Here is a 26,700-nt window from a genome sequence, read left to right on the forward strand (position 1 = left end):
GTCCGTCCATTTTAGGAAATAAAACGGGATCGGTCGCGGAACAATGACGTCACAGTACTTGGCACAGATTCAGCTTCTTTGTCGCGCATTGATATGAGGTAAAATAGACATTTTAAATTTGAAAGAAAAAGATGTACTAAGGTATGGTTTTAGACTTTATAACTGTATGTCCTGGTGTGTTTTAGGTGTAATTACCATTAAAAACGCTTGATTATTCCACGTTTGCTATTTGCTTCCGGGTACTATATGATGTGCGGATATTTCACTGTATCGGTATAATCGCTTTGTTGTGCGGCTGCTTATGGTCGGCTTAGTGAGACCGTACACAATTATCGCGACTCAGGCCCATTAATTCTGGCTAGTATACACAAAGCGCTGCATTTGTATGGTCCAGACCGACTTGTACTACAAGGTAGGCTTACGTGACATCTTCATCCATCGCCCATTTCAGTATAATAGGTAAGTACGGAGTTCATGCACACGTTTTCTTGTAACACATGAAGGGTTGAATAGATCCTGTCTGGTGAAAGCGAGACAAGGCAACGATCTATACTTCACTTTCCATAAACGAAAGTAGGAAAACACCGAAACTCGTGCTTCCACGTGCGTTTATTTATTTACAATATATATAGAAGTCCAGTCTCGTATTCATTTTGATTTCTAATTAGCCTTTGTTAATGTATTGACTCACAAATTTACAGTGAGGTTATTTTATTGATTTATGTAAATTAATAGATACAGACAACACGGATGTTACATTGCCTATTTGCTGTTTGAATTATGTTAATCCCTCAGATCATTTCTAAGTTTCACCATCGGTTAACAGTTCCACCTTTACAACCTTACATCTTGGATAAATCATTTCATATTCCTTTATGGATGGTGCTTTTGAAATATTGTGCCCTTTCTTGAATCGTATTGATTTTTGCATGCCCCTATTTCAGCTGATTCTGTCAGTGCTGTCCAGCAATGTAAGGCCATCTGCCATGAAGATTGTTTTAATTGTGCATTTTTTTTATTCACAGTAGTTTTCTGTGTTTTCAAGATCAGTTTAACATTTAACAAGAAATATTAATTTCCGGGCCCATTGTCATTGAGCTCCCATCGAATGTCAGTAGGTGTTTGGTGGAGTTCCACTTGCATTGAACCAAACATTGATCTGTTACTTTGTGTTGATCAACTTCTCAGTCCCTTAACTGCTTTTCAGTCACAAATGGCTGCTAAAGAAAAGAATGGGATATTCATTCTGAAGTGTTTAATGTCTACTTTCACAGCAAAGCCAGTATTTATTCCGACATGTATTGTCTTTATACCTGTCAAGTGATTTTCTTCACTCATGTATCTGAATCCTGGGATCATGCTTTTCTTATGGGACTCCCTCAAATTTTAAGTACCCCTGATGTCTCTTTGTAACTTGACTCGTATTGTTAATGGTGCTAAGGACTCATCACGAAAAGTGTGTATATAATGAGACATAGCTCTGTCCAGTTGATGCAATATCATGATCTGGCTAGTTTTCCTTGGCCAGGTATACACCCTACGTTAGGCACTTTGTGTCAGTCATGCATCAAATATCAAACAAGAAAGTTACAAGTACAATGGCAAACTGACAGTGGATTGAAGTTACAAAATCTTTCAATATAAGTACTCAATGTGATACTAGTTGCCTTGTAAAGTACAGTCAGTATATATTCAGCATTAATACCAACAGTCTTTTACATCTTGTCAGGTATGTACATAACTTAGAGTATATCAGAAGAACATTCATGCTGACACTGCCCTAATATCCTCGGACACCCCCCTTGTACTTCTAGGTAACTTGGACGCTATCCCAATACCCTCGTACATTCTCCTTCTACTTCTAGATAATTCAGACACTATCCCAATATCTTCAGACATTCTCCTTCTACTTCTAGATAATGCAGACACTATCCCAATATCCTCAGACATTCTCCTTCTACTTCTAGATAATGCAGACACTATCCCAATATCCTCGGACATTCTCCTTCTACTTCTAGATAATGCAGACACTATCCCAATATCCTCGGACATTCTCTTTCTACTTCTAGATAACTCGGATGCTATCCCAATATCCTCAGACATCCTCCTACTAAATAACTTGGAACACTATCCCAATACCCATGGACATCCCATGCTACTTCTAGATCATGCAGACACTATCCCAATATCTATGGACATCCTCCTTCTATATTGGACATTATCTTGTTGCAATCACATTAATTTTCCATCTTTGTTTACCTGACATGATATACTGAAAAAATCTGTAAATTTATTACCACTTGGTCAAATCTTGCTTCACAGTTGTTATTTGTCTGATTTAATTTAACATCACACATAAAAAAGCTAAGATAAGAACTTGTTTCATTGTATTCACTTACTTGAATTTTTTTTTCATTTTTTTTATGAAACTTTATTGGGCAAGTCAGATTAACACTAGGACAGGTACAGTTGGTCATGTGCCCAATTGGGCAAGTACTGTATTTCTGGCTGATTGGCTGTACTAGGGTTTTCATGGGTATAAAATTTCCTTCCAAGATACCTACTAGTGAAATCTTTGAAATCCCTTCACTCTGTCTTGACTATAGAAAAAATAGTAATTGTTTAGTTTTCTAGTAATCTGGGTTGCACTTACACTCCAGTCTTGACTGCCAAGTACTGCACTGATCACATTTTAAAAGTACTATTCAATATTCCTGCAATGTAAAGTCGATAACATTGTTACATTATTTCAGAGTCAAATGTCTGTCATCGTTACATAGTTACTTCATGTTTGGATACTACAAATAGTATGGCCCTCTATCTATCCTGTGAAAATAATTTCTGACTTGGAGATCATTTTTCAAAACATTCATACTGATTGGAGATTGTCTCTCAGTTTACAGCCAGTCCCTCTGAATTACTGATGTTATTTTCATTACTATAATGATGGTGTCTTTTCTCTCAGTTTATGACCTCAATATTAGATCTGTCATGTAGTTTTGTTTTGATTAGTCTTGGAAGAGTTATGACCCTTTAGTTTCCATCTTGTTCACAACAATAGTCATTCATGACTGGTCATTTCATTGTCAGAATTTCCTACCCAATTGTATAGTGAAGGTGAATTTATGGTTATGAAGTGAGATTGCACCAAGGCTGCAAGTTACAAAGAAAATATAAACGTTTGTGATTTATTCAGCCAGTCATGAGCAAAATAACCTGACAAGAGCAAGATTCCTTCAACATGAAATTGTACTTTAAAATCTGGATGGTAATTATAATGATGATAATGACAAACCAAAGTAACTAACAAGTAAGATAACCCACCAGATAAACAGGTGTTCTGATATGCATATTTTGTGATTGGTCAATGGCAACTTCCTGTCAATTGTCACAATATATAATACTAGTGTATATAACCTCAGGTCAGCAAAAATTGCCTGTTTACTTCCCTATATTTCAAATATCAAAATGATTTTAATAGATCACTAAATCAGTAAGATCAATTCCTGTGATATGTGTAGATAAAATTGGGTAAAAAGCTGACATAACAGAATGCAACTGTGAAAAAGCATCTGTTTTGAAGAGAGTACTAGCAGAACACTTAACAGGCCTAGAAAGTAACATATGATGAAAATACTGAAAAACAACCGTATTTCACTTGAGTTATATGCACAAATACTTCTGGAAGTATCAAACAGGTTCTAAATATTTCTTGTCTGTCTTAAAGCTACCTAGTACCTGTATTCTCAGTTGACATATAAATTTTATATATGAAAAAAATTTCCAAAAATCAGAAATTCTCTCAGATTTAATTGCTTATAACAGATTTGCAATACAAAATTATTGTCTTGAAGTAAAGACTATTCAAAATCCTGATTTAGTATGTAGTAGACCAATCTATCGGCTTTGTGACTCTCCCTCTTCAGGAACAAATATTCAGTGAAAACCAATATTTGAAATATGAGGTTTTACATCATGATCTGAATTTAAGAATTTAAGACAGAAAATTACAGTCCCATATATATTATATGAGGGAGATGGGTCTGGTGAAGTCGTAGTTAAGGAGACATTTTTCTGACACCATGCATGAAATACAGAGAAAAACAATTTCATTCAATGTCTTCACAGACTTTTAATTATCAGGATACAGTGCCTGCAAAATCATATTTTCTTCTGTTCTCTTCCTCGTACCTGTATAATGGCATTTTATGTCATTTCTTGGCGGTCACTGCTTTGATGTCCTAGCACCTACAGAGATAAATTTGTGCCCACAAGGATTGTCTATTAAAAACTGCCACAGATTTTATTCAATATTCTGGAGAGATTAAATTGGGTGGAGGAGTGATATATACTTGCGACTATCATATTTTGATATCACTATTGGAAATGAGTGTCCCCAGAATGTCTTTGTGAAACTGGTGTCCCCACAGTAACGAGACAGAAAAAGAGAGAGAGAGGGAAAAAGCAGAATGTAGTCTCATATATAATATATGAGAGAGAAAGGAGAGCTTATGATTTGAAAGAACAATCAATAATAGAACAGGTATTTGTTATCTAATTTACAAAGCCTGTTAGAATGCTTTGTCAATTGAAGAATTAACCATTCTGTTACAGTGAAAACTTACACATTTTATCATGTATGTATATGATTCAATCTTACTTTGATTAAGCTTGGCACACAAAATGTACCCATATGTACTCTCTGTGAAAATGGAAAGAATGATGAGAAGTTTTAGTGATGCCTCTTCGAAAATTCGATGGAGAAATGGTGTGGATTGTGTTACCATGGAAACTATTTAAGGCCAAGTTTAGTGTTGTTGTTGGATGGTAGTATAGATGTCTGAGAGAAGGGACCCAGGACTAACTTCTGAAAAATCAATAATTCTTCATCTATTTGTCGCACAGCATTCTGCTTTTTCACTCTAGCAGATCAATATGATGCCACAGCCTTTCTGGTCCTTTCGCTGTGCATGCAGTGAGGTTACCTCATGTACAGATATCTATACTTAATGAAAGTCATTTGGGGAATAAATTTTTATCACTTGCTAAGAAATGTTTGAGATTTGCATTTTTGATTGAATTTTCAAGGTTTTTTATTTTGATATCAGTAAAGCAATACACATAAGATCTGAATTTCAAGATTGTGGAACAAAGATCTAGAATAATTGATATATGTGACCAGACTTGTCTGAATTTGTAATCTGACCTCATTTCTATTTAGGCGTGGATCAGAAAGAGGTTGGATAATTATAATAATGAGTCTATTGTCTATGTTTTCCCAACCTTCACCATCACAAAAAAAAAAAAGCATAAAAAGTGAAAGTTAATCATATATATGTCAATATTAAAGTTTTATTGTAAAATTTATTTGAAAATGTTATTAATGTTTAAAATATTAATAGGACTTTTTTTTATTTAATCTAGTAATGTATAGTATCAAAAGCATGATCCTACCTCCATCATAACGGTACATAATTGTCACCCGCATTGGTGCTTGCAATTTGGAGTGTGCTTGCAACCACACGAATATTTCAAGAGAACATGACTGTATATTCCCATGAACATTTAAGAGAATGTATGATACAGCCAGTTTATAAACACAATGAATGTAAATTTGGTTGTAGCTGTAAGATGCAGGTAGGATTACATACAGCAAACTTGTAGTGATATTTTACTGCTTGGTAATTTAATAGATAATAAATTGATTGTTTAAGTTCCATGGATAATATATTGATAATTTAAGTTCCATGGACTGTCCGTGGATAATAAATTGATTGTTTAAGTTCCATGGACTGTCCAAGGATATTAAATTGATAATTTAAGTTCAATGGACTGTCCATGGATAATAAATTGATTATTTAAGTTCAATGGACTGTCCGTGGATAATAAATTGATTGTTTAAGTTCCATGGACTGTCCAAGGATATTAAATTGATAATTTAAGTTCAATGGACTGTCCATGGATAATAAATTGATTATTTAAGTTCAATGACCTTGCCTCCATGCAGAGATTATTTAATGTTTGCACTTCCATCAGTGCAAGAACATGTCGGTTCAGGTCAAGGACATAATATAAAATCATATTTTCGAAGGGCTCCTGTTTCACTGTTTGTCAGTTATATCATGGACACTTGATTTCATTAAATATTGCATTATAAATCTGCTTATACTAATTATTAACAACCGCCTCCCAAACCAATGAAAAAAAAAAACAAATTATTTCACCGTATTGTCTTTGTCATTTAAATTTGACCAAGTGCTACCAATATCAGGCTACATACAGTGAATTCTGTAGGACTTTTTCAGATAAGTCCAGAAGCCCATTTCCAAAAAGTTTACAAGTCTAAATACTAAGGGATAAGTGAATTCTCAAAAGTTGAAGGAATCCCACAGGAAAAGCATGATTTCATGACTCAAATATTTGAGTCCCAAAATTACTGTGCATGTATATATATATGTGGTGTCACTGGGTTACACTTTGACCTTGGCAGGTAGTTTTGACCTTGATGATCAATTCATCATTGATGGAAATAGCTTGTGTGATCCCTATTTCATTTGACCTTGTGCTACATAATGTCAGGTCACCTTGCACATTCGGTGGATGCAATTGTCTTGTGTAATCAAAAGTAAAATAAGGAAGCTGTGACCTTGACATTGATTCAATTTGTTTGAGCCTCAGTGTGAACATACAATTTAAAATTTTTCAAAACTTTATGTGCTTATTAAAACTTTAAAATATTTTCTCAGTGGTAGATATGGTGGTTGTGGGAGGGATTATATATAAACTATAGCAGTCTGTACTTTGTGATGGAACAAATATTTTGTTTATTTTAGACGTGGACCTTATTCAGGACATACTTATACCATTAAAACATTGTATATCAGGTAGCAAGTTAAAACATAGTGAAAATAATTAGAGAGAACCAGACCTGAATTTCAGGAATTAAAAATAAATACTGAAAAAAGGGGAAAACGTATTAAAATGCTCTATTGTATGTAGTTAATTATATATACCATTGGTATTTCTATTAATATCAGTGTTTTGACAATAAACTGCTTGAAATTGGCACTCATTGATATATAACTAATCTTGAAAGTGATTTTACCGATCATTTTGTAATTTTCAGTATGATGTCCATGTTTGAGGAAGGCTGAAGTACACAGTGGTTTTTCTAAGTCAGCAGGATGTCAAAGCGCAAGTTTACAGAGCTCCAGAATGAAAATGGGGGTAGTCCCACCCACTCCGACTTTGATGAGAGTAGCAACTGTAGCTCGGTCATGACCAACAGCAGTTCCGATGTACCCACAGGTAGAGTATAGATCTGAAAGTCCAGCTATTGTGACTGATCCTTGTTAGGTCGTAATTCAGGGTTCAAAGTTCAAGGTGAGAGTAGCAACTGTAGTTCTGTCATGACCAACAGCAGTTCTGATGTACTCACAGGTAAAGATCTGAAAGTCCAGCTATTTTGACTGATCCTTGTTAGGTCATAATTCAGGGTTCAAAGTTCAAGGTCAGATCTACTCTTGATATAATTTTGACATTTCTAACTTATATTGAACAACATCTGACTATTTTGCCAGATATTTATGAAATCATATTTTAGAAATTTTAGATCTCACGCAGTGTTAAGAAATGGTGGTTATACAATATTCTAGTATTGATTTCAATGTTTTTTGAATGGAAAATATTTTTGAAACAGACTAGCAGTAATTTCTTAGAATTAAGACTGTCATAATCTCCAGCTGATTTTAGGTTTGATTTGATGTTGTTATTGTCCTATCAACATTCAGGATGGATGATCTTTCAATCATTTTTTTCAATTTCAATTACTACAATTTATGAGAATGAAACCATTGTCAACAACTATTGATCTATAGAGCAAGTATATATGCAAGATCATTTTAATTAATCTACTTGAATTTTAAAAAAAAATGGGTTATTGTTTAAAAATCCCTACCACATTCTGCTAAAAATATGGTTCCTAATATCATATTGTTTCATTGTTTACTTGAACACGACTATTCATTGTGAGATATATATTATTTTCTATAAATACATCTGTGATGTCTGAATTGTTGAATTATTAAAGACTGATCTTGTTGTTAAAATATTACTCATAGACATTATTGTAACACACAGCTAGAGCACGAGGCACAAGAAATCAATATGGCATATTAAATCAGAGGAATCATGCCTGGTACGCTGATTTGTCTTTACTTCCAGAACCGATTTGTATCAGGGAACTTTTGTGAGAAGTATCCTTTGATGAAATATAGATACTCCATGCTTCGAACATGGATTTCATATGTAGATCCAGTTGCCTGATTTCTATTGATGTTAAGTGTTTTAGGTGAAGTGTTCAGAACACAAAGTTCAAAATCTGGGTATGTCTCTAAATAAGAGAGTTTTCAAAATGTTGGCAAGCCATGAGTTCCAGACACAATTAAGAATTCTACATAATACTAGCAAGATTAAAGAAGCTAAATTTTATTTTATTTTAATGATGGTTTTAACTCTAATAGATTATATCTGATTTTTGTGGCCACAAGAGTCGTCCAGAAACAAAAATCACATGTGAATTTAATATAGCAGTTAAAATATGATGATTACAGTACACAGAAATATACAAAAGATGTCAATAAGGCAATTCTGCATTAATTTACGATGTTATGTCCACCATTTGGTTGATTTAAAGCATAAATCCTGTCTGTTTTGTAGACATATATACAGGCTGGTAACAAATTATCACAGGAGTGTGTGCTTAAGGTTGTAAGCATTGTTAAGTGGGAACAATCTGTCACACTAACATATACCCCTGACACCATATTCAAATGGTTTAAACCGCAACATGTCATAATATTATAGTAGCCATGAATGGTAAGTAAGTTCACAACTTGAAAACGGGTGTACAACTGGCCATAAAACACTCGTTTGATTTGGAGAGGTTTGGGGGGGGGGGGGATGTCCTATTCACTTTCAAGTTCTGTTTTATGATTTACTGGTCTAACATAAATTACAGTCACAAACATACTGTATGGAATGGCAAGAGTGTTACTCAGTACAACATTACATTATATATTGTTAGATCTGGACTGAGAATTTGACACCCAAAAGGGAGTTTTGACTCATGTGTTTGAAAAGAAATGTCTATTTCACACATACTTTAACCCTTCAGATTTGTAGTTAGATTCTGATATTACAAAATGTGGAGGGTTAATTGAATGCCCAAGGCAAGCACCTTGTAGCCTGAGTTGTTCTGCTAGTTCCAGATACTATAGGACCATAAGTCACAAAGATGTTCAATGGTCTCCTGTGGAAGATTTTAATTTGTATCTTGAAAAAAAATCCTGCAGCAAATACACATTGGAGAAATGGCACTGTGTCAGTTTTAAAAACTGAACAATTGATGAGTTGAGTGGTGCGATACTGTGTCACAGTTTTAAAAAATGAACAAACTAATGGGTTGAATGGAGAGGACAGTACAGACATGTACACTGAGGTAGTGATTATCATCTTTGCTCTTAATTAAGACACAGTATTGAAGAAATAAGGATGATGCTCTAGGAATACCATTCTTGTTCCAAGTTCATTCTGAGAGGATCCAGTTAAATACTTAAAGTTCAATGATATCTTTTGGACTTTTATAAAGTATTAAATATATCATATATGTAAATATATATTAGCTTTAACTTCCAACTTTAGCTGCCTTCTATTTTCTCCTTTTTGTCCAAAGGATGAAATAAGCCTGCGACTAAAGGTTTTCTGTATACAGCAATTAGTCTGTTTCATCTGACAAAACTCCCCAAAATAACTGATTTACCTTGGTATACCTTTGGCCCAGTGCTGGTCAAATTAACTGCTCTCTGTCCTCCAAACGTCATCAGTCTTTAAAGGAGTCCTGATATCGCTACTTCTTGATCATGAGGAGTACTGAATAGATCTTCACAAATGTCATATTAAGGTCTCCCATGGTCCCAGTTGCTAGTTCTACCTTTTGTATATTGGAAGTGATCAGAAAAACAAACTGATTGGCAGTTGGCCATCTTGGATTTTACAATGAAAGTTTGTTAATGTAGCTTCTTCATGTTTTTGAGGAGAACTTGACAGATATTTTCCAAACTTCATACATATGTAGGTTCTCCATAGTCCATAGTTATACCCTTTTGGCTTTTGGACCAACAGATAAAAACTGGCTGACAAATGGCAATATTGGATTTTGACAATGGGAGAATGTGAATGCTATTTCTTGCAAAGAACTAGGGATGTTGGTTTTCTTTGGTCCGTAGCTGTCTTTTGGTTTTTGGACAAGCCATGAAACTGCAGACAAATGTCAACCTTGAATTTTGATAATGCAAATTTGTTATCATTATTTCAAAGGAAGTACTTGGATGGATCTTTCTCAAATTTCATATGTATGTTCCCTTTGGTCCCTAGTTTCTGAGATGGATACAGGTCGACATCTCACATCAATAGATCACTAATGGTCATCAGTGAGATGATACCTGGACATTGGAGAAGTCATGGAGATGGAAAACCTATTAATCAGTCAATCGATTGGTTCTAAAAAAGTTGCTGCCATCTTGGATTTTGACTTTTCTTGAGGGTTAGATGGATCTTTATTAAATGTCAGGGTGCTCTTCTAGGGTGTTAGTTGTGCTATTTAGGGTTTAGAAATTATCAGTAAAAGCAAAATTGTCGATAGGCTTTCGTGGATTTTCACAATGAAAATATGTTTTTTTCTAGATTTCATAATGCCTTCACTCCCTAGTTGGTGCCTTTTTAATTTTGAAACTGATTAGAAAATTGGCCAGAGGGCAACCATCTTTGATTCGACAGTTAAAGATTATAATCATCGCTTTTTCTTAAAGGAATTTTCAGATTTCAAATTAAGAGCATAAAGAAAGGAAAGGAAAGAATAGCTCCACCTTTTAAAGAACAAATAAATATTTAAAAAAAATGGTGGTGCTGAGATCCTTCTGGGATCTCTTGTTGTGAGCTCACTCAAATTTCTAGACCTTTCTGTATGTCAGGAGGGTGAACAACTTAAGTCTAAGATATTGGCAGAAAAAAAAACCCAGTATAATGAAAGTGTACAAACTGATTTCCAAGTGTTATTAGAAGGTATGTATGATCACTAGACAGTAGAATTTGTCACTGTTACTGATTATTGCACAGATTCTGCAGCACAAACTGGCTCATGTACATTGGCTGTCTATCCAAGCCGACCTTAAAATCAATACACCCCAATGGAGAACTGGTAATAACGGGCCTCAGGATTAACATACAGCGGCCTTGTACACAGTAGGTTAGCAGCTCTACCTACCATAGCGTTCACCAAACACTCCTGGTATTTGCATACATCAAGCATATTGCATCTCCTTGTAAAAAAAGGAGTGTCAAGCTCTGGCAACTGAAGATGGCTGATTATCAATCCTATTTTTCAGATCATGTATATAATGGTGGTTATTGTTAATTTTGTGTTCAGGACTAGGAGTGTCAATTATTGAAATCATTAAGGTCGTCTTGATTTTATTCAGATCAGTTTTTGAAATCAATATTCAAGACAATTTCAGCAGGTTTATTTTATCTGTTACCATGGATAATTATAAATGGTATTTAGCTATTCTTGTATGTTAAAAAGTCTTTAGGCTAAACTGATAAGTGCAGGCAATGATGAATTTTAATTTGTTTCATTAGAGTTCATTTTAGATAATCCAAAGATTTTATTTTTGTTTTTTGGCTTTTTGAAATTATTTCATTGTTCATATTTTTTCATATGACATTAATATTTTCATCTTTATTTTTTCAAAAATCTTTATCCCATTGATACGCAAATCATATAAAGTGCAGGTCCAGGAGTATGGTTTTTTGTGTCTGTCTGTCTGTCACTCTCTTTGTCAAGCTAAAAGCACGATCTGCCAAAGGTCAATGTAACTGTTATTTAAAAAAAGGTATTTCTTGTCTTAAGGACTTGTTCACTGAAAAAAAATTGAGACATTCTAGCTTCTGTAATTAGAGATAAATGAAATTAAACCTTGCACAAGTTGTCAGGGTTATTGGTCTCTTGATCAGAAGTCAAGGTCACTAATTCAGCAAAAAATTCACCACATCATTCTTTTTGCCGTTCTCTTTCTGTCTCTGCAACTCTTGCAGACAAACATCGGTGTTCTGGCAACTTTGTCTCGTATCTGACAGTCCTATTCACCGACATAACAAACTTTACAGCAATATTTCCATCCATAATTGGTTATACCTTTAGCAAGTTTGACTAGTTTATGGTCGCCATGGATACCTCTACTTCTCAAAATAGAATTTCACATGAGATCAATCTTGTAACCCCTTTTTTCATTAAGAATGACACATTTGATATTTTGTTTGTTTGGGAGAACAGTGCTATTATCAGATAGTGTTGATGCAGTGTAGAATTGTTGTTCCAAATGAAGTCAGGTGTAGGTCAATGGGTATTGGTTAGTTATCAAGGCACCTTTTCTCTACTTTGTATGTAAAGTTTTCATTGAAAAAAGCAAGATGTGCAATGTATGTTTACCATTAAGATTAAGATTAAAACTGCATATTTCCAAAAGTCAGAATAAACCTATGGAATTTGCTACCGTTATCAACCTCAATTGTTACTAATACATATATGAATGAAGCCAAAGGTTTATTGATAAGGATTCAAAATATTATCTAGATCTTTTCTCTCTTTAAAGATAGAACATCATCACACTTCACTTTGGAGATTAAACTAGACCTGCTTATTATAAAAAGAATAAATGCAAAATGTGCAAAATGGGAAATAAAATGGACTTGCTTTTCTAATCATTGCTAGTATTCTTTTTGTACAGTAGACCCATTTGTGTTTGCATCAGCTGAAACTTAACATATGAATGCTAGGTCAACATAGCCATGGACTGCACATTAGAGTTTCTTTCATGATAAATGATTATTTAGATTCTATATTACAGAGGTTTAAAAATTTGAATTTGAAAAATGAATGCTGAACTGTAAGAACACATAGTTGTCATTATGTTTAAGCTGTAAATAGTTATAAAATTTGATCTTTCTTTCCCCTGATTTGAGGGCGCAACAAGCATCAAAGTAAATCCCACGGTACAATAACCTCAGATAATAAATAGACCAATCAGTGGCCTCTTATGTTACAGGAGTGTTCTGACGGATAAATATGAATTAGTGGCATACTATATATAGTCTTATTTTGACATAGTCCTTTATTGCCTTAACAAAATCAGAAAATAACATATATATTTACAAAGAAAACAAGTATCATTGATCTGTATTATTGCCCACCTTTTTCACTTGTGGGACTAAAACCCTTTACTATAAAGTTATATCAGAAATTCTTTTATTGATCAAAGCCATCGTAGTTAGACAATGTAAGGACACTGACCGCATCAGTACTCCCAGGAGTATGTCATCTATTGATTTGTATGTGACACATCAGGAAAATTGCATACAGTTCATTAGCTTAGTGTAACCATTTTACAAGGATATCTCCACATGTTTCCTTTGTCAGATGATTTCACACTTGTATAAAACCTGATTATCAGAGTTTGGTGGCCTGGAATAGTCTCCTAGTTCATGATATAGATTATAATGCTGTGGCCTATGAGGTTCTGTGTAGATATTTGCTAATTTCGGTATCATATTTCATGATGCAGTAAACCTATCCCATGAACAAGCCCACCCATAAATCTCCGATAGTCATTACTTTTTAAAATATTGGACATTACAAGTGATTTTTAATGTTTATTTAGTGGAAATAACATCATTTGACACATCATTAAAGGTTTTCAAAAGTAATGACCTTTGTTAATGTTTTTGAATGACAAGTAATGATTTATTTGACAGTGGCTCGGCATATCTATTGCTGATGTGTCAAATTACAATTAAATCCCATATTGAAGAGAAGCTTTTCAAACCGACCATACTTCAGACATGAATATCTGGCTGGTTTATAGCTATATAGGGAATGTCTGCAAAATAAAAGTAAGTTGAACAGTTGACATCCAAAGTTGATGCGATGCTGAACATTATGTTCATTTATATTATCTTGTTTAATATATTTGATTTGATTCTGTTTCAGGAATTGTCAGCAAACAGAAGAAGCCAAAAAAGTCTGTGCAATTTCACGATGTCAAAGTATATTACTTTCCAAGATCTCAGGGCTTCGTTTGTGTCCCGAGTGAGGGAGGATCTACTCTGGGTATGTTTCCTGGTTGAGTAAGACTGCATGATTTCAACACATTTAGGCCATTCATATATCATTTTGCTTCCTACTTTTCCCTGATATCACAAGTTAAAGCAAATTAATTAGGCATTCTTGGTATTTTTTACCATTTGACTGCCATCTCAGGGATCTCCTCAATTATCAATATATCTCACACAATCCGATGCCATTAACATTTCTAATTGAAAGCCTTTTCTTCTATTACATAAACATACACAGGGGTGTTTTTCTGACAGAAAAATAGCATAGCCTCTTCCCTTATATCGGTCGACATCCTCTCAGCTTTTTATGTAACAAGTTTATAACCAAACTTTTTGCTTTCTGTTTTTGTTCTGTGTCCAGTTTAACATTTACTTTTTTGATTCCATCATACAAATTTTATGTAAGAGAATATCTTGAATTGGATGAACGGTTTACTTTCATAGTTAATATGATTAGGTATGGGATAGGTATTAAAGTAGCTAGGGCAGACACTTTGTACATTGTTCGTCAAAACAATTCCATGATTCTGTTTATACAGGTAAAAGAGAACAACACTGTTTGATAGTAGATAAATGTACAAAAATATTTTATGTTATAGGTATGGAGCTGAAGCACTCTCATGCTGAGGACTTCTCAGTGACTGAATATGCTAAAGAGCAGCGACGCTTACACCAGCGCATGCTGGAGGAGCATCGACAACAGGGTCGTCTAATGTCTGGCCTTACAGAAAAGTCAAAGTTGTGCGACAAATCTGATGATGACGAAGAAGATGAGGAGGACGACGAAGAAGAAGAGGAGGAAGATTCCGACTTTGAAGATTTAGAGGACTATATATTTCTTCAACCTATCTCTATTAGACAACGACGCACCCTACTGCGGCAAGCAGGGGTGAGAAAAATAGACATTCAGGAGAAGGATCGGTGCAAGGACATCCGTGTGTCGCGCGAGGTTTGTGGTTGTGATTGTAAGGTGTATTGTGATCCTGAGACATGTGCATGTAGTGTGGCAGGTATCAAGTGTCAGGTAGACCGTCTGTCCTTTCCTTGTGGCTGTAGCAAAGATGGCTGTGGCAACACCAATGGTCGTATAGAATTCAACCCCATCAGGGTTAGAACTCATTTTATTCATACACTTATGAGGCTTCAGCTTGAAAAACGTGAGGAGGATTCTTCATTATATCGGCTTCAAAGATCGACGGGGGCAAAGTCAACATCTGACTTAGAATCAGGTGGCGGATCAGATTCATCAGGTGACCAGGATCGAGTTGGCAGTCAGGATAAGCCTAAAACAGTAGATTTGTCTGAGTTTAACAGTAATGAACTAGGCAGTTGTCGTGACTGTCAGAATTCGGAGGTGTGCAATATGATGATGGCAGAAGTCCAGCATGCTAGCTTGGAGGCGGAGCAACAGCGCAATGTGCTCAACAATATGTACCCATACAAGGATCTGCCACAGGGGACTGTTACTAACCCTCTTCCTCATGTCCTTCTTTTCAACGATACAGAGGATGACCTCTACACCGCCCAGAATACAACACCCTTTTATAACTTCAAGCAGGAGGAAGCTTCCTATTCTGAAACCAGTGAGTGCTCTAGCGACACTAGCACCACCTATGAAAACAATCATTATCAGAAGTCTTACCAGACTCTGGCCACTCCTTCCTTTGAGGGCACATTAGGGGAGGAAGCCAACCAGGAGTTCTGTCACCGGTCAAATCCACCCAACAACTACATTCAGGGTACCCCAACAGAACACAAATACATGCCCCTTAACTCTGCCAGTCACATGTACCGTGTGGGGCAGGTGGCGCCCCCTGTTGACTCCCACCATAATTACTCAACCCCTCAACCTCAATGGGCCCCTGAGGGAGGCAAGCAAGCCCCTGCCCCCAGTACTTACACCTCAACAGAGACTTCACAGACCAGTGAATCAGGTCTGTCTTCATGCAGTTACACTACCATGACCAACACAACATCGGACCAAATCGCGGAGACATGTCCCAGCATTTCATCTCTCATTAACAATGTAAGTCAAAGCCTGGAGTATGTAGACCAAGGCATGAACTACAAACCAGTCCAGGAGGGCTACAGCACTGAACAGATACAGAGTGAGTATAGTCTGGAGTGTGAATCTACTGCCAAGGTCTATACTGACCTTGACCTTGACATGCCACCACTGAAGGACAGAACTAATGACCAGTGCCTTCTGCTCGAATCAACGGCACATTCAACACACAAGGCAGACGGCAAACCAGCCAAGGTCAACACAGAGTCATCAAATGCTGACTATGGCATTGCGCCCATCATGGAAAACATCATCTCATCGTCAACGAGCATAGCTCAAGATTTATCACAAAAATTCCAACAAAACCATTGTGTCAATAATCCCACCATCACTTCCACCACATCTACCCACCGTGACCTGCTACGGTCCAAGATGGAGACAGGGCAAAACTTTGGTGAGATCATCAAGGAGTCCATAGTTGAAACTGTGTCGGCTTAATGAACAAATGTATTGTTGCACACATATCCAAGCTGTTGCTGTAAAATTATGTATTTTCATTGGGCTCAAATTTTCGTGATTTTTTCCAATATTTTCTCCGTGTATTTCCTTTGTGTATTTGATTCAATTTTGTAGAGGGTGCCGTATTTTCCGATATTTATCAGCTGCCATGCAAATTTTTAGCCTTTCAGTTTGATCCATTTATAAGTCTCGCTGGAATATAAGCCCCAGCCCGACTCACAAGGAAAAAGGTGCGACTTATAATCTGGAAAATACAGTACTCTTAAAATTAATGAGTTTTCTTTCTTAACAATTATTTCTATACATGGATTTAGATCTTGAAACCAACAAAAATAAACTGAAGAGGAAAATATATAATTTTACAGTACAGAATGATCAGGACTGATGTATCTAGAGTAGAATTATAGAAATACTTGTCAGTGTCTGCTATTGTTACTGTAGTAGATTATGTAGATTAATTGCTGTGTGCAGAATTCTTCAATGTCTTCACTATGTAGTAAACGGCTTTTTGGAGTTAAATTTAGCTATATATGGTGTTAGCTATATCTTAATGTATCATGTCCACCAGTATCAAATAAGAATTTCTTTACTTAATTAATAGAAATAGATCAGGAAGCAAAGAATTTATAGTAGGATTTTGGATTTAAATAGTATTTTTTTGCAAAGCTGAATTTGTAAATACCAGGCATAGTATCTTAAATGAGTTTTCCTTTTACATGAGATCTTATGAAAGGAGTCTGAGAAGGTTATATTTTTGCAAACCTTGGCGATCAAAAACGAAACTTCAAGACAAGAGTTTCATAAAATCTTATATGACATGAAAACAAATCACTTCTTGTCACATAGCTCAGAAAAGCTACATTATGAAAGGTATTAAAGTAAAAGTGTAGAGGACAAAATCAAACAATGGCAGCCATTTTAATTTTGTGATGTCGGGTCATTGTCCATATTATGACATCACAATTGATTTCTGACTGGTGCAGCCAATGAAAAAGCTTCAGGGTTTACTTCACTACTGACCTAAACACAAACATTTAACTTTGGTGAATTCACTGGGTGACATATACGTCGGATTATATGAAAACTAAATAAAAATGTATAAATCGGATGAAACCAGCAAGTTTTGTAAATGACTGATTTATTACTTATGGGCCATGGCGAACGTTGTTCTTGTATCATTAAAACTAAGTGCAAAACTATACAAGTTAAAATTTCAAGATTTCACTTAAATATTTGATACAAAAGGTCAAACTGATACTTACTTAATACAAAAGGTCAAACTGATGCTTAGTTGTTGTGTTGTAATTATGTTTTTTAAATAAGGTTTTACTATGTTGCATTGTGTTAATGAATCTCTGTAAGTTGTGCTATTAAAAAGGAATTTTACCAGTTAGACAAAATTCATAACTGACATTCTTGGGCCATTTTTGGCGATTTTGAAAGGTTGACAATGTGCAATTAAGAAGTCTTTTATTGTTAACAGGTCTGCATTGTGCAAACTAGCCTTAAGATATATGAAACTATGATAAAGCTCACTAAAAAAAACCTGTTCTCTTTGTATTTAAAGAATCAAATTGATGATTTATGCAAAATACATTTTAAATGATTGTCATTTTTTGCCGAAACTTTAACTAGTTTATTATCGTCGATGATAAAACACTGATGAATTAAATATTTATATATCATAGATATCCTCAATGGAACGTCTACCATCACATCACTTTTTGCCCTCCAATGCAAACTGACCAAATAAGTATTTTACCAAATAAGGAAAATTGTTGTCGAAGTCCTCAAATATGAAAGTTGTCAAAATTGATCAAGTTACTCACAGTACCAACTGAAGGGAAGATAGAGATCTGTATGTCATGTTGGTGACTTTTCAATGTGTATATTTAGGTGCTGATCAGATTGTTGTAGTATATAGTATATTGTGCATGTTTTCTCTGTACTACATATGTAGTACGGACCACTTTTTGGTCACATCTTTTATGTGTTGATGTTACAGTGATGAAATTGTTTATCTGTGTACAATGTATGTAGCTTTGTATTTAGAAATTTTTAAATGAAAATTTCTTGCCAAATTGATTCTGCATCATAGCTTTATAAGTGAAAGTTGGTATGTTTTATAGAATTGTCCTAATTGTGATTTTTTCCTTTTGCTTTTTATAAAGATGTCACAAATTCATGTATTCTATTTTATGGGGGAAAGATCTCTTCATGTTTACTGAGTTTTTAAAAAAACTGTTTTAGTCCCTTTCCTTGTCATAAGGGGAAATACATTTGTTTTTTTTTCTTATGTTCAAACATATCGCATTAAAATGACATTTCCTTTGCAATCTATTTTCTGACTATTTTTTTCATTGTATTACATTGTGATCAGATTTAAATGATTCATGATTTTAAATAGATCAGAGAGAACATAAGTCTAGATTTTTACTGCATTCATATTGCTGGATTTGTATGTATCACCCCTCTTTCAGTTACTTTTATGGCATGTAGAACTTACTGAATGTATTTTATCAGCAATTTTAAACAGCTGGAAAAACAAACTGATATCGATTGTGCAGGTTTTTTTTTTTTTTTAAATTTGAGAACACAATTGTTAAATTCAGATTCTTATATCTTGTGTTAATTATACGAACAACTCCACTTTGTTTTCACACAGTTGATGTTGTGTGTGAGGGGAGATAACTCCTTTGAAACTCTAACAAACATTACATTTAGATGCACAAGATGTCTTCTTTATAAGTATTACTAAATGTTTGGTCTTTATGTTAGTATCGGTGCTTATTTCTTTTCCTATATTTTTAAATTTCGACCAGGTGCTTTGAATTAAGAAACTATATTTTTGTGCCATGTTTGTTTACTGCAATTAGAAGTGCACCTTGCCAGAAACACATAATTATTGATTAACATTTGAGTCGAAATGAGTTTAACTTGAGGATTGTGACTTAAGTACTTCATTTAACGGTGAATTGTTTACAGAATGTAAAGGCCGTACAGGACTGATGGCAACTGTGAATTATGTCTTTTGTCGGCTTTCTCTTAATATAAGGAAATGTAAAATGATTTTAACTGGATTATGTCCCCACTGGGGTCAGCTTTTTCTGAACTTAAGGAATTGTACTTAGCTGATTGTATGGTCCCGTTTCATCTTGTTTTTCTCTTGACTTAAGGAATTGCAAAAGTTTTTGCCATGTCTGATTTTCTTTAAAGTATTAAAGGGTATAGGTTGTATTTTGTTGGTTATGTCTCCATATAGATGTGTAAAATTTGAAGAAATGTAACAAATAGGGTCATTTATGTTATCACTCTGACCAAGGTTGCTTATATCAGATATATAAAAGGACATATCAACTGATCTGAACTATTTACTTATCAAGGCTTGACAAATCCTTTTGAGGCCTGTACTAATAGGTCCGTCCTGATCTTTGTCTGAAGTACATTTATATGCTGACAAACTGGTATGTTTACCTCAGTAAAAATGGCCCAGATTTTGTATGAAAGTCGTGATTACTGTGGGAAACACAGTTGTCTTTATTATCAATATTCTTAGTATTCTTATTTTATAACATTTAAAATGCTGGTTTAAATTATACACCAATAAACCTCATTCATAAAACATCATGACCATAATAGGGCTGTTTATAATTGCTAAGTATAATACAAGCTGAGACTTTTGATCAGCTACAATACATTATATAGTTACATTTCTCTTGGTATATAGATCTTGTTGTACCATACTGATCTAAAAGTCCAGCTACTGGTTGAAATTGTTCATGGCATTATTGTTCTAGTCCAAAACATTTATCAACACAACTGAAATATTACAGACACTTTTTAAAAAAATGATTTATACTATGTCTCGTCAGGTTTTTGTTGTTTACTGACAAATTCAACCATTTCTATATCAAAGTTTGTAGATCAACTCATCAATCTATATAAAGAGAGATATCTGATGTTAGTTTGTAGGTTTAGATGTTAAGAAACTTGTGACAGTTTTCTTCTGAGGTAGAGAGATTAGATGTTTTTGTGAACAAACTTGGGAGATCTGCATTGGTGTTTGTAGAGCAAAGGAAGGACTTCTGTGAGGTTCGTGCTGAAAGTATATCACGCAAAGTTTCTGTGATAAACTTTCTGCTAGTCAAGTCACATTCATATATGTTGTGTTATTGTACCTGAATACATACCTTTTGTTTTGCTCTGTATTTCTTATAGTTACTGCTGAGCCTTTCCTAGTATGATGTATTTTTGTGTTTAATTCACTTCATTTAGGATAAATCATATTTTGTGTTCTAATTATACTGTTAGTCTTTGCCAGTATTTGTATTCACTGTGCACTTTTTAAGTACTGGTAGTAGTTGAACATGACACGGATATTAACAGAATATCTAGTTTATTACCCTAGTAACCCTCAGTGGTTTTTGACGCTTGTGACCTTGATCAAGGTCATTTGAACTAAACTTATAGTATGTTTATCCCTTTCATTTGTAAGATGAACAATTAGTTTTACATATATACGGTGAAACCTTATCTCTATGTTTTGTTGGAGTTAAAATGAATTTCAAACTATCCTGAATATCTCCACTTGGAGATTCTCTTTGTCTGGTTTGATATATCCTGTACATGAAACATATCTTGATGTGACTTATTTGACAAATCTCATTTTCTGAGGCACGTTCTATTTACTCTTGTGTTCTCACATCTGTTTTAATATTGAGCATCTCAATCTACAAGTAGGATAGTGCTATAAATGTTTTACACTTTGTAATGTTGCAATAAGCTATTTTTGTTCAGTTGGTGTTAAACTAACATCTCTTTTTTGTTTTTTGTTTTTTTTGAAAGATCTGATTTTTGAATGGAGTAGAAGGCTGTATTAGTCTAAGGCTGTTGAATAAGAACAAATTGTTTGAAAATAATTTCCAGATGCTTACAATTGATCATTTTTCTGTCTCTCTTTTCGTAAAACATTTCAAATAGCTTCTGTGTTCTCTATAGGGAAAGTTTGATACCAGCATATGATAAGCTAGCTACTGTAAGATAATTAGTAATGTAGGCCAAGTCTTTTGAAAACTTCTCTGTCAAATGCAGATGATTTAAACACAATGCTGTTTTACCTGTCTACTAGATTTTCTCTCTCAGATAAAAGACGTAGTTTTTATCCTTTACACTACTACTGCAATAGTTAAATTATATTTTAAATATATGTTGTTTGATGAACAAGTTTAAGTATTCATGATTCTTAGGGTTTTTTTGTTAATTTTTCACACATTACCACTTTCTTGGTTGTTATTTGCAATAATGGTTGTGAAATTCAGTGATGTTATTATTTTTTTTTATGGGGATAAAAATTCAGTGTAGTATGTTTTCTTTCAATTGTAAAATGTTCATGTGTTTGTATAGCATTCTTGTACAACTTGTGAGAATAAAAGGGAGGGAGGGGGGACTCGGATCATCTGCCAAATCAGATTGACCAAATAAATATATAGGTCATTAACTATAACAACTAGTTTGAGAATTTATTTCTGGTTCAGAATCATTTATATGTTTGCTGTTTTGTTAAAAAAACGAATCTGATGGTAAATGTTGGCTGTTTTATTAAAAAAACGAATCTGATGGTAAATGTTTGCTGTTTTGTTACAAAAACGAATCTGATGGTAAATGAATGTCTTGTTGTAATAAATATTTCCAGGATTTAATTTGGTAGTATAATAGGCCTAAAGATTTACTGTTTATTATGAAATGGGTACACTGCTGTGTTCTACCACAGAGAAACCACCAGCCAAGGTGTGTCAGGTTTAAGGTATTGTCATGCCAAATGTGTGCCCTTTGTTTCTTGTTTCTTTGTTGTCACTTATTTTTGATCAGGTGTATATTGGATTCTTTCATGTAGATTTATTCATATTTATTTCACCAATGAAAAATCACATCACAAAAACAATTTTATGGATTTTCATTTGTTAGAATTGAACATATTTTTTTTGAAGAAATGCTGACCATGTTGTTCTTTGATCAGTCTGCAACTGTCTTTTGATATACATTATTAGGGTAGATTGGTTAGATCCATGCTTTTATGACTTACAATTAGCAAATTTTAATGATAGATTTTATGTTGTACATACTTTTAATAGAAAATGTGACATTTTAGAATTGTTATACGCAAAAATAAATCAGTATTATTACTGATGCATCATGTGACCTCCCTGCAAGCTGGTTGTCATGGCAACCAATATAAACAGGGCCAATGTCTCGGTAGTTGTTGACCATGTGTACCAAAGTTTCAGTATGTCAATAGTGTTGTTATATATACATATATAAATATATATATCTACATATATCTATATTGTGTAAGTAAGATGACTGTGCAATAAATCATGTGAATAAAAAGAGGACATCTGTGTCTTATTTTACTTAGAATCTATATATGTTTAGCTAGACATAACCAAATCCTTAAATGGTAGCCCTAGTTACTGCTTAAGGCTTAGGACTATGGTAGTGTAACGACTGATTGGCCTGTTGTCAGTATAAAGTGAACGGGCGGGGTATCCTGCTGGGTGTCTTTGTCTATACTTCAGTGTGATAGCACTTAAAAAGTCGGTCAATGTTTCACACTGTCACAAGAAGGCTAACCCAGGTATATTACGCTGCCTCCCAGAAACACACTTCACAAGCAATGCCTTACATAAATAACAGTTGCTCTTAACAGGGCGTCGTTAAGCAGTACACAATCTAAACCAGACTTGGCACAGATAATGTGTAAATCCTGGTTCATGTTTCGATGACTATACTGGATGAAATGTCTTTAACATATTGCAGTTAGATCTTAATTCCTCCAAGGCTGGACGCCACAGGCTTCGTGTTTTATTTAGTCAGTCATATTTGCCGTATGCCCACGTCACGTTTTGATTATTTTCAATACTGTTGACTTTTTCATGACACCATCAAATTTTAGGACATTAACACATTTTGGCAAGTTAGCTCATTGATTAAATAGAGCATCGGATTATTTATGCAATCACGGAAAGCGCTGAAATAAGATTATAGTAGAAAAAAATATGTAACATACATATACACACGCATACTTTCCGGAATTTTGAAACCATCTATTATTCAAAAAGACGAAATGAATGAATTAAGTGCATCTATCCATTTATATTTTCTGGCATTTGGTTTTTCTCGGTCGCCTAATAAGCGAGGTGGCACACTTCAGATAGGTACTTATTTTGAAAGCCATTCACTATTGTAACAACCATTGTCAACATAATCATAATCCAAACTCCAATTCTATAAAACTAGGACAAGATAGGAACAAAAGAAAGATTTACTCAGAGACTCCGGAAAAAAATACAAGGAGAATAAGTGTTCCAGAATAGTAAGCGTCTTCTGCTTTATCTACGGCACCCGCCATGTAAACCTTGTTCAATCCAAGTAAGTAATGTCACGTTCTTAAACGTGAATAACAGGCAAACTAAAGAGCATCTAACACGTCCAGCTTCTTATCAGATATAAATCCTCGGTGCATAAGATGTGATGAGCCATTCACCGTTAAACATTTTTTTATTAAACTGCAGTGACTTTCTGTCTACTCGAGAAATTTTTTAGCGTAACGTTACAAGTCTAAAGACCCCTTTGGAACTGTTGAGATTTGTAAAATTCTAGGTTTTCTGAAAGCTGTTGGTCTATATAATAGACTTTGACTTACCATCTGAATCTTTTGTGATAATATACCCATCTAAGATTTTTAGCATTTGTCTTTTATCTTTGAGTTTGTTTGATGTTATTTCCTTTTTGGATCGCTGTGTTTTTCACCGGTTGATGGCCCTAATAACTGTTTATGTGGTGACGGTCCGTTAAGAGTGTAATAGTAATAATAATAATATCAAATATATTTCTTAATGAGATTACTATGACTACCGTTAATTTTCCCCATAATCTTCACCATCCTTACTCTTTTGAAATCCTGTGTTACGAGTTTGCCCATGATAATAGGAACAGTCCCTTGAATATCAAATCAACTGCGAAATGTAAACGCTATCGTTTCTTTCCAGAAATGAAACATTTGCATTGAAAATCATCACATTTACCATACAGCTTGGTGGAAAGTTGTCCATGTTGCTTACGTTGTAGGTAAAGATCGAGATAAACGGCTGATGTATAAGAGTGTGTCGTGTCTTTGATTTAACCAATTGAATTAACTAATTTACATTTACACCACAAGGACCACAAGTACTTTGGACATCGTTTACAGAAATAACTTTGTGATTTCTAGAAATTGATGAAAACGCAGTTAATTAACTGTAATTTAAGAAAATATTTAGATGAATTTATCAATTTCTATATAACAGCTGATATCTTGCAATTAACGTACTAGATTATGCTAAATCCTTGTATAAATAATTATATAGTAACTAATTATTTATGGAAATTTATCAACGCATCAATTTCTCCATTGATACAAGGGAGAGAACTCTTTGAAATACCAAGACAAGGGAGATAACACCTGCGAATACTGCGACAATGTCTACCATGTATATCTATAACGTATGGGTATTATATCCGATGACGGGATGAGGGCTGATAATGCGAAAAATTCTCCGGTATTTACACTCTTACTGATTATAAAATTACTATATAAAGAGATTTGGATGCAATATTGCGGCGTCACTAAATGAATCGACCTAATGACACCCATAAATAATGTCCCGTCGCCAGGAACGTTATAAAGAGATGGTGCTATAAGAAATATGTGACTATTGACAAGTCTTTGACAAAAAAAAAATCAAAAATTGAAATTGCAATAATTGAAAAATATTCGTTTTTGAGTCGTATATAAAAAGTATGAAGAAACTGTCCGGAACATGATCCTCAACAGTTTTACAATGGGAGCGACACAGCCAAGTTGATTAAAATATCTTCAAAGTGCAAGCAGGTATCTATTAAGTTATATAAGTTATGTAAAAAGGTTATTGTCTGTTTAAACACTGAATATAATTAGCTGTGACACTAATATGGAAGAAATCTAGCATTTAGAATCGGAACTCTCAGCTGATCAAAGATGGCGGCCATCGCGGCCTGTGATACACTACTTGTTAATTATAAGACATAGTTTAAAAGTAAATGTTAGGTCTAATGTACATCCGATAAAATGATTTACACGGGAATAAAGTATTTTCTATCGATATGTACTGCCCAGATTCACAAATTCAGCATTCCGTTTGTATAAAATATTGTGACATATCAGGGGGATTTGGTAAACAACACTCGCACTGGACATCGTTATATTTGTTTAAAACGTAGTCAGTGTATCTACTCTTCTTTAATAGTTGATTTCTTGACAATATTCTCTATACCATACCGCAACTCTGATAGTACAGTTCTTCAACTCACATGAGTACATTTTTTTTAAAAATTCTCAACGCCACCCTGCTTAAATATGATGGACCAATATTAAATATATACGGCTCTAATTTACATCACTCTGCTTTGTTTACAAGACTCTCGTCTTACTAGGTTTCCATGACGACAAACTTGGTGAAAATAATTGCATCACTTGGTATCAGTTGTATGTTATAGTTAATTCCACTTACGAGATGCTCTTCACTTGTATTTCTTTCTTACAATTATTCAATTAAATAACTGACTTAATCCTTTCTTTAGTTCTCGAACGTAATCAAATTATCTTTCGGTTAAAATACCTACCTTTCAACAAAATCGTATTTCAAATTTATAATCGACGAAATGAGCTGAATATATCACACAAAAACACCATCATAGTGTCGTCAGAAAAATGACAGGGATAATAAGACAGTGTGTTCTTACAGGAAAATCATCTTTATCATCATTATCTGCAATGTGAATAATATTTGTCAGGGTATTAACGTAAAGTTTAGTTCGTAAATAAGAATAGTGAATAAGGTGACAGTGGCTCATTGGCAATCGGCCTATAT

The 26,700-nt window shown here is 34.3% G+C and overlaps 1 protein-coding gene across 1 annotated transcript; it reads left to right on the forward strand.

Moving 5' to 3' along the window:
* Window positions 1-369: 369 nt before the first annotated feature.
* Window positions 370-23,145, forward strand: LOC132549903 (cysteine/serine-rich nuclear protein 3-like). The gene is made up of 4 exons (XM_060213879.1): window positions 370-459; window positions 7,127-7,308; window positions 14,105-14,224; window positions 14,829-23,145. The coding sequence occupies exons 2-4, from the start codon at window positions 7,185-7,187 to the stop codon at window positions 16,730-16,732; spliced, it is 2,148 nt and encodes a 715-aa protein (XP_060069862.1). The 5' UTR covers window positions 370-459; window positions 7,127-7,184; the 3' UTR covers window positions 16,733-23,145.
* The last annotated feature ends 3,555 nt before the right edge of the window (window positions 23,146-26,700 follow it).

Source organism: Ylistrum balloti, unplaced genomic scaffold (genome assembly GCF_031769215.1).
Source record: "Ylistrum balloti isolate Yb309-2 unplaced genomic scaffold, AGI_CSIRO_Ybal_v1 Utg370090, whole genome shotgun sequence".
Classification (NCBI taxonomy): domain Eukaryota; kingdom Metazoa; phylum Mollusca; class Bivalvia; order Pectinida; family Pectinidae; genus Ylistrum; species Ylistrum balloti.

What these genes read in the sequence shown, in the direction of transcription:
- LOC132549903 (XM_060213879.1), top strand. Translation starts at nt 7,185, where the DNA reads ATGTCAAAGCGCAAGTTTACAGAGCTCCAGAATGAAAATGGGGGTAGT. An exon ending in CAGTTCCGATGTACCCACAG is followed by an intron (nt 7,309 to 14,104) that starts GTAGAGTATAGA and finishes ATTCTGTTTCAG; the next exon opens with GAATTGTCAGCAAACAGAAG. An exon ending in TGAGGGAGGATCTACTCTGG is followed by an intron (nt 14,225 to 14,828) that starts GTATGTTTCCTG and finishes TTTATGTTATAG; the next exon opens with GTATGGAGCTGAAGCACTCT.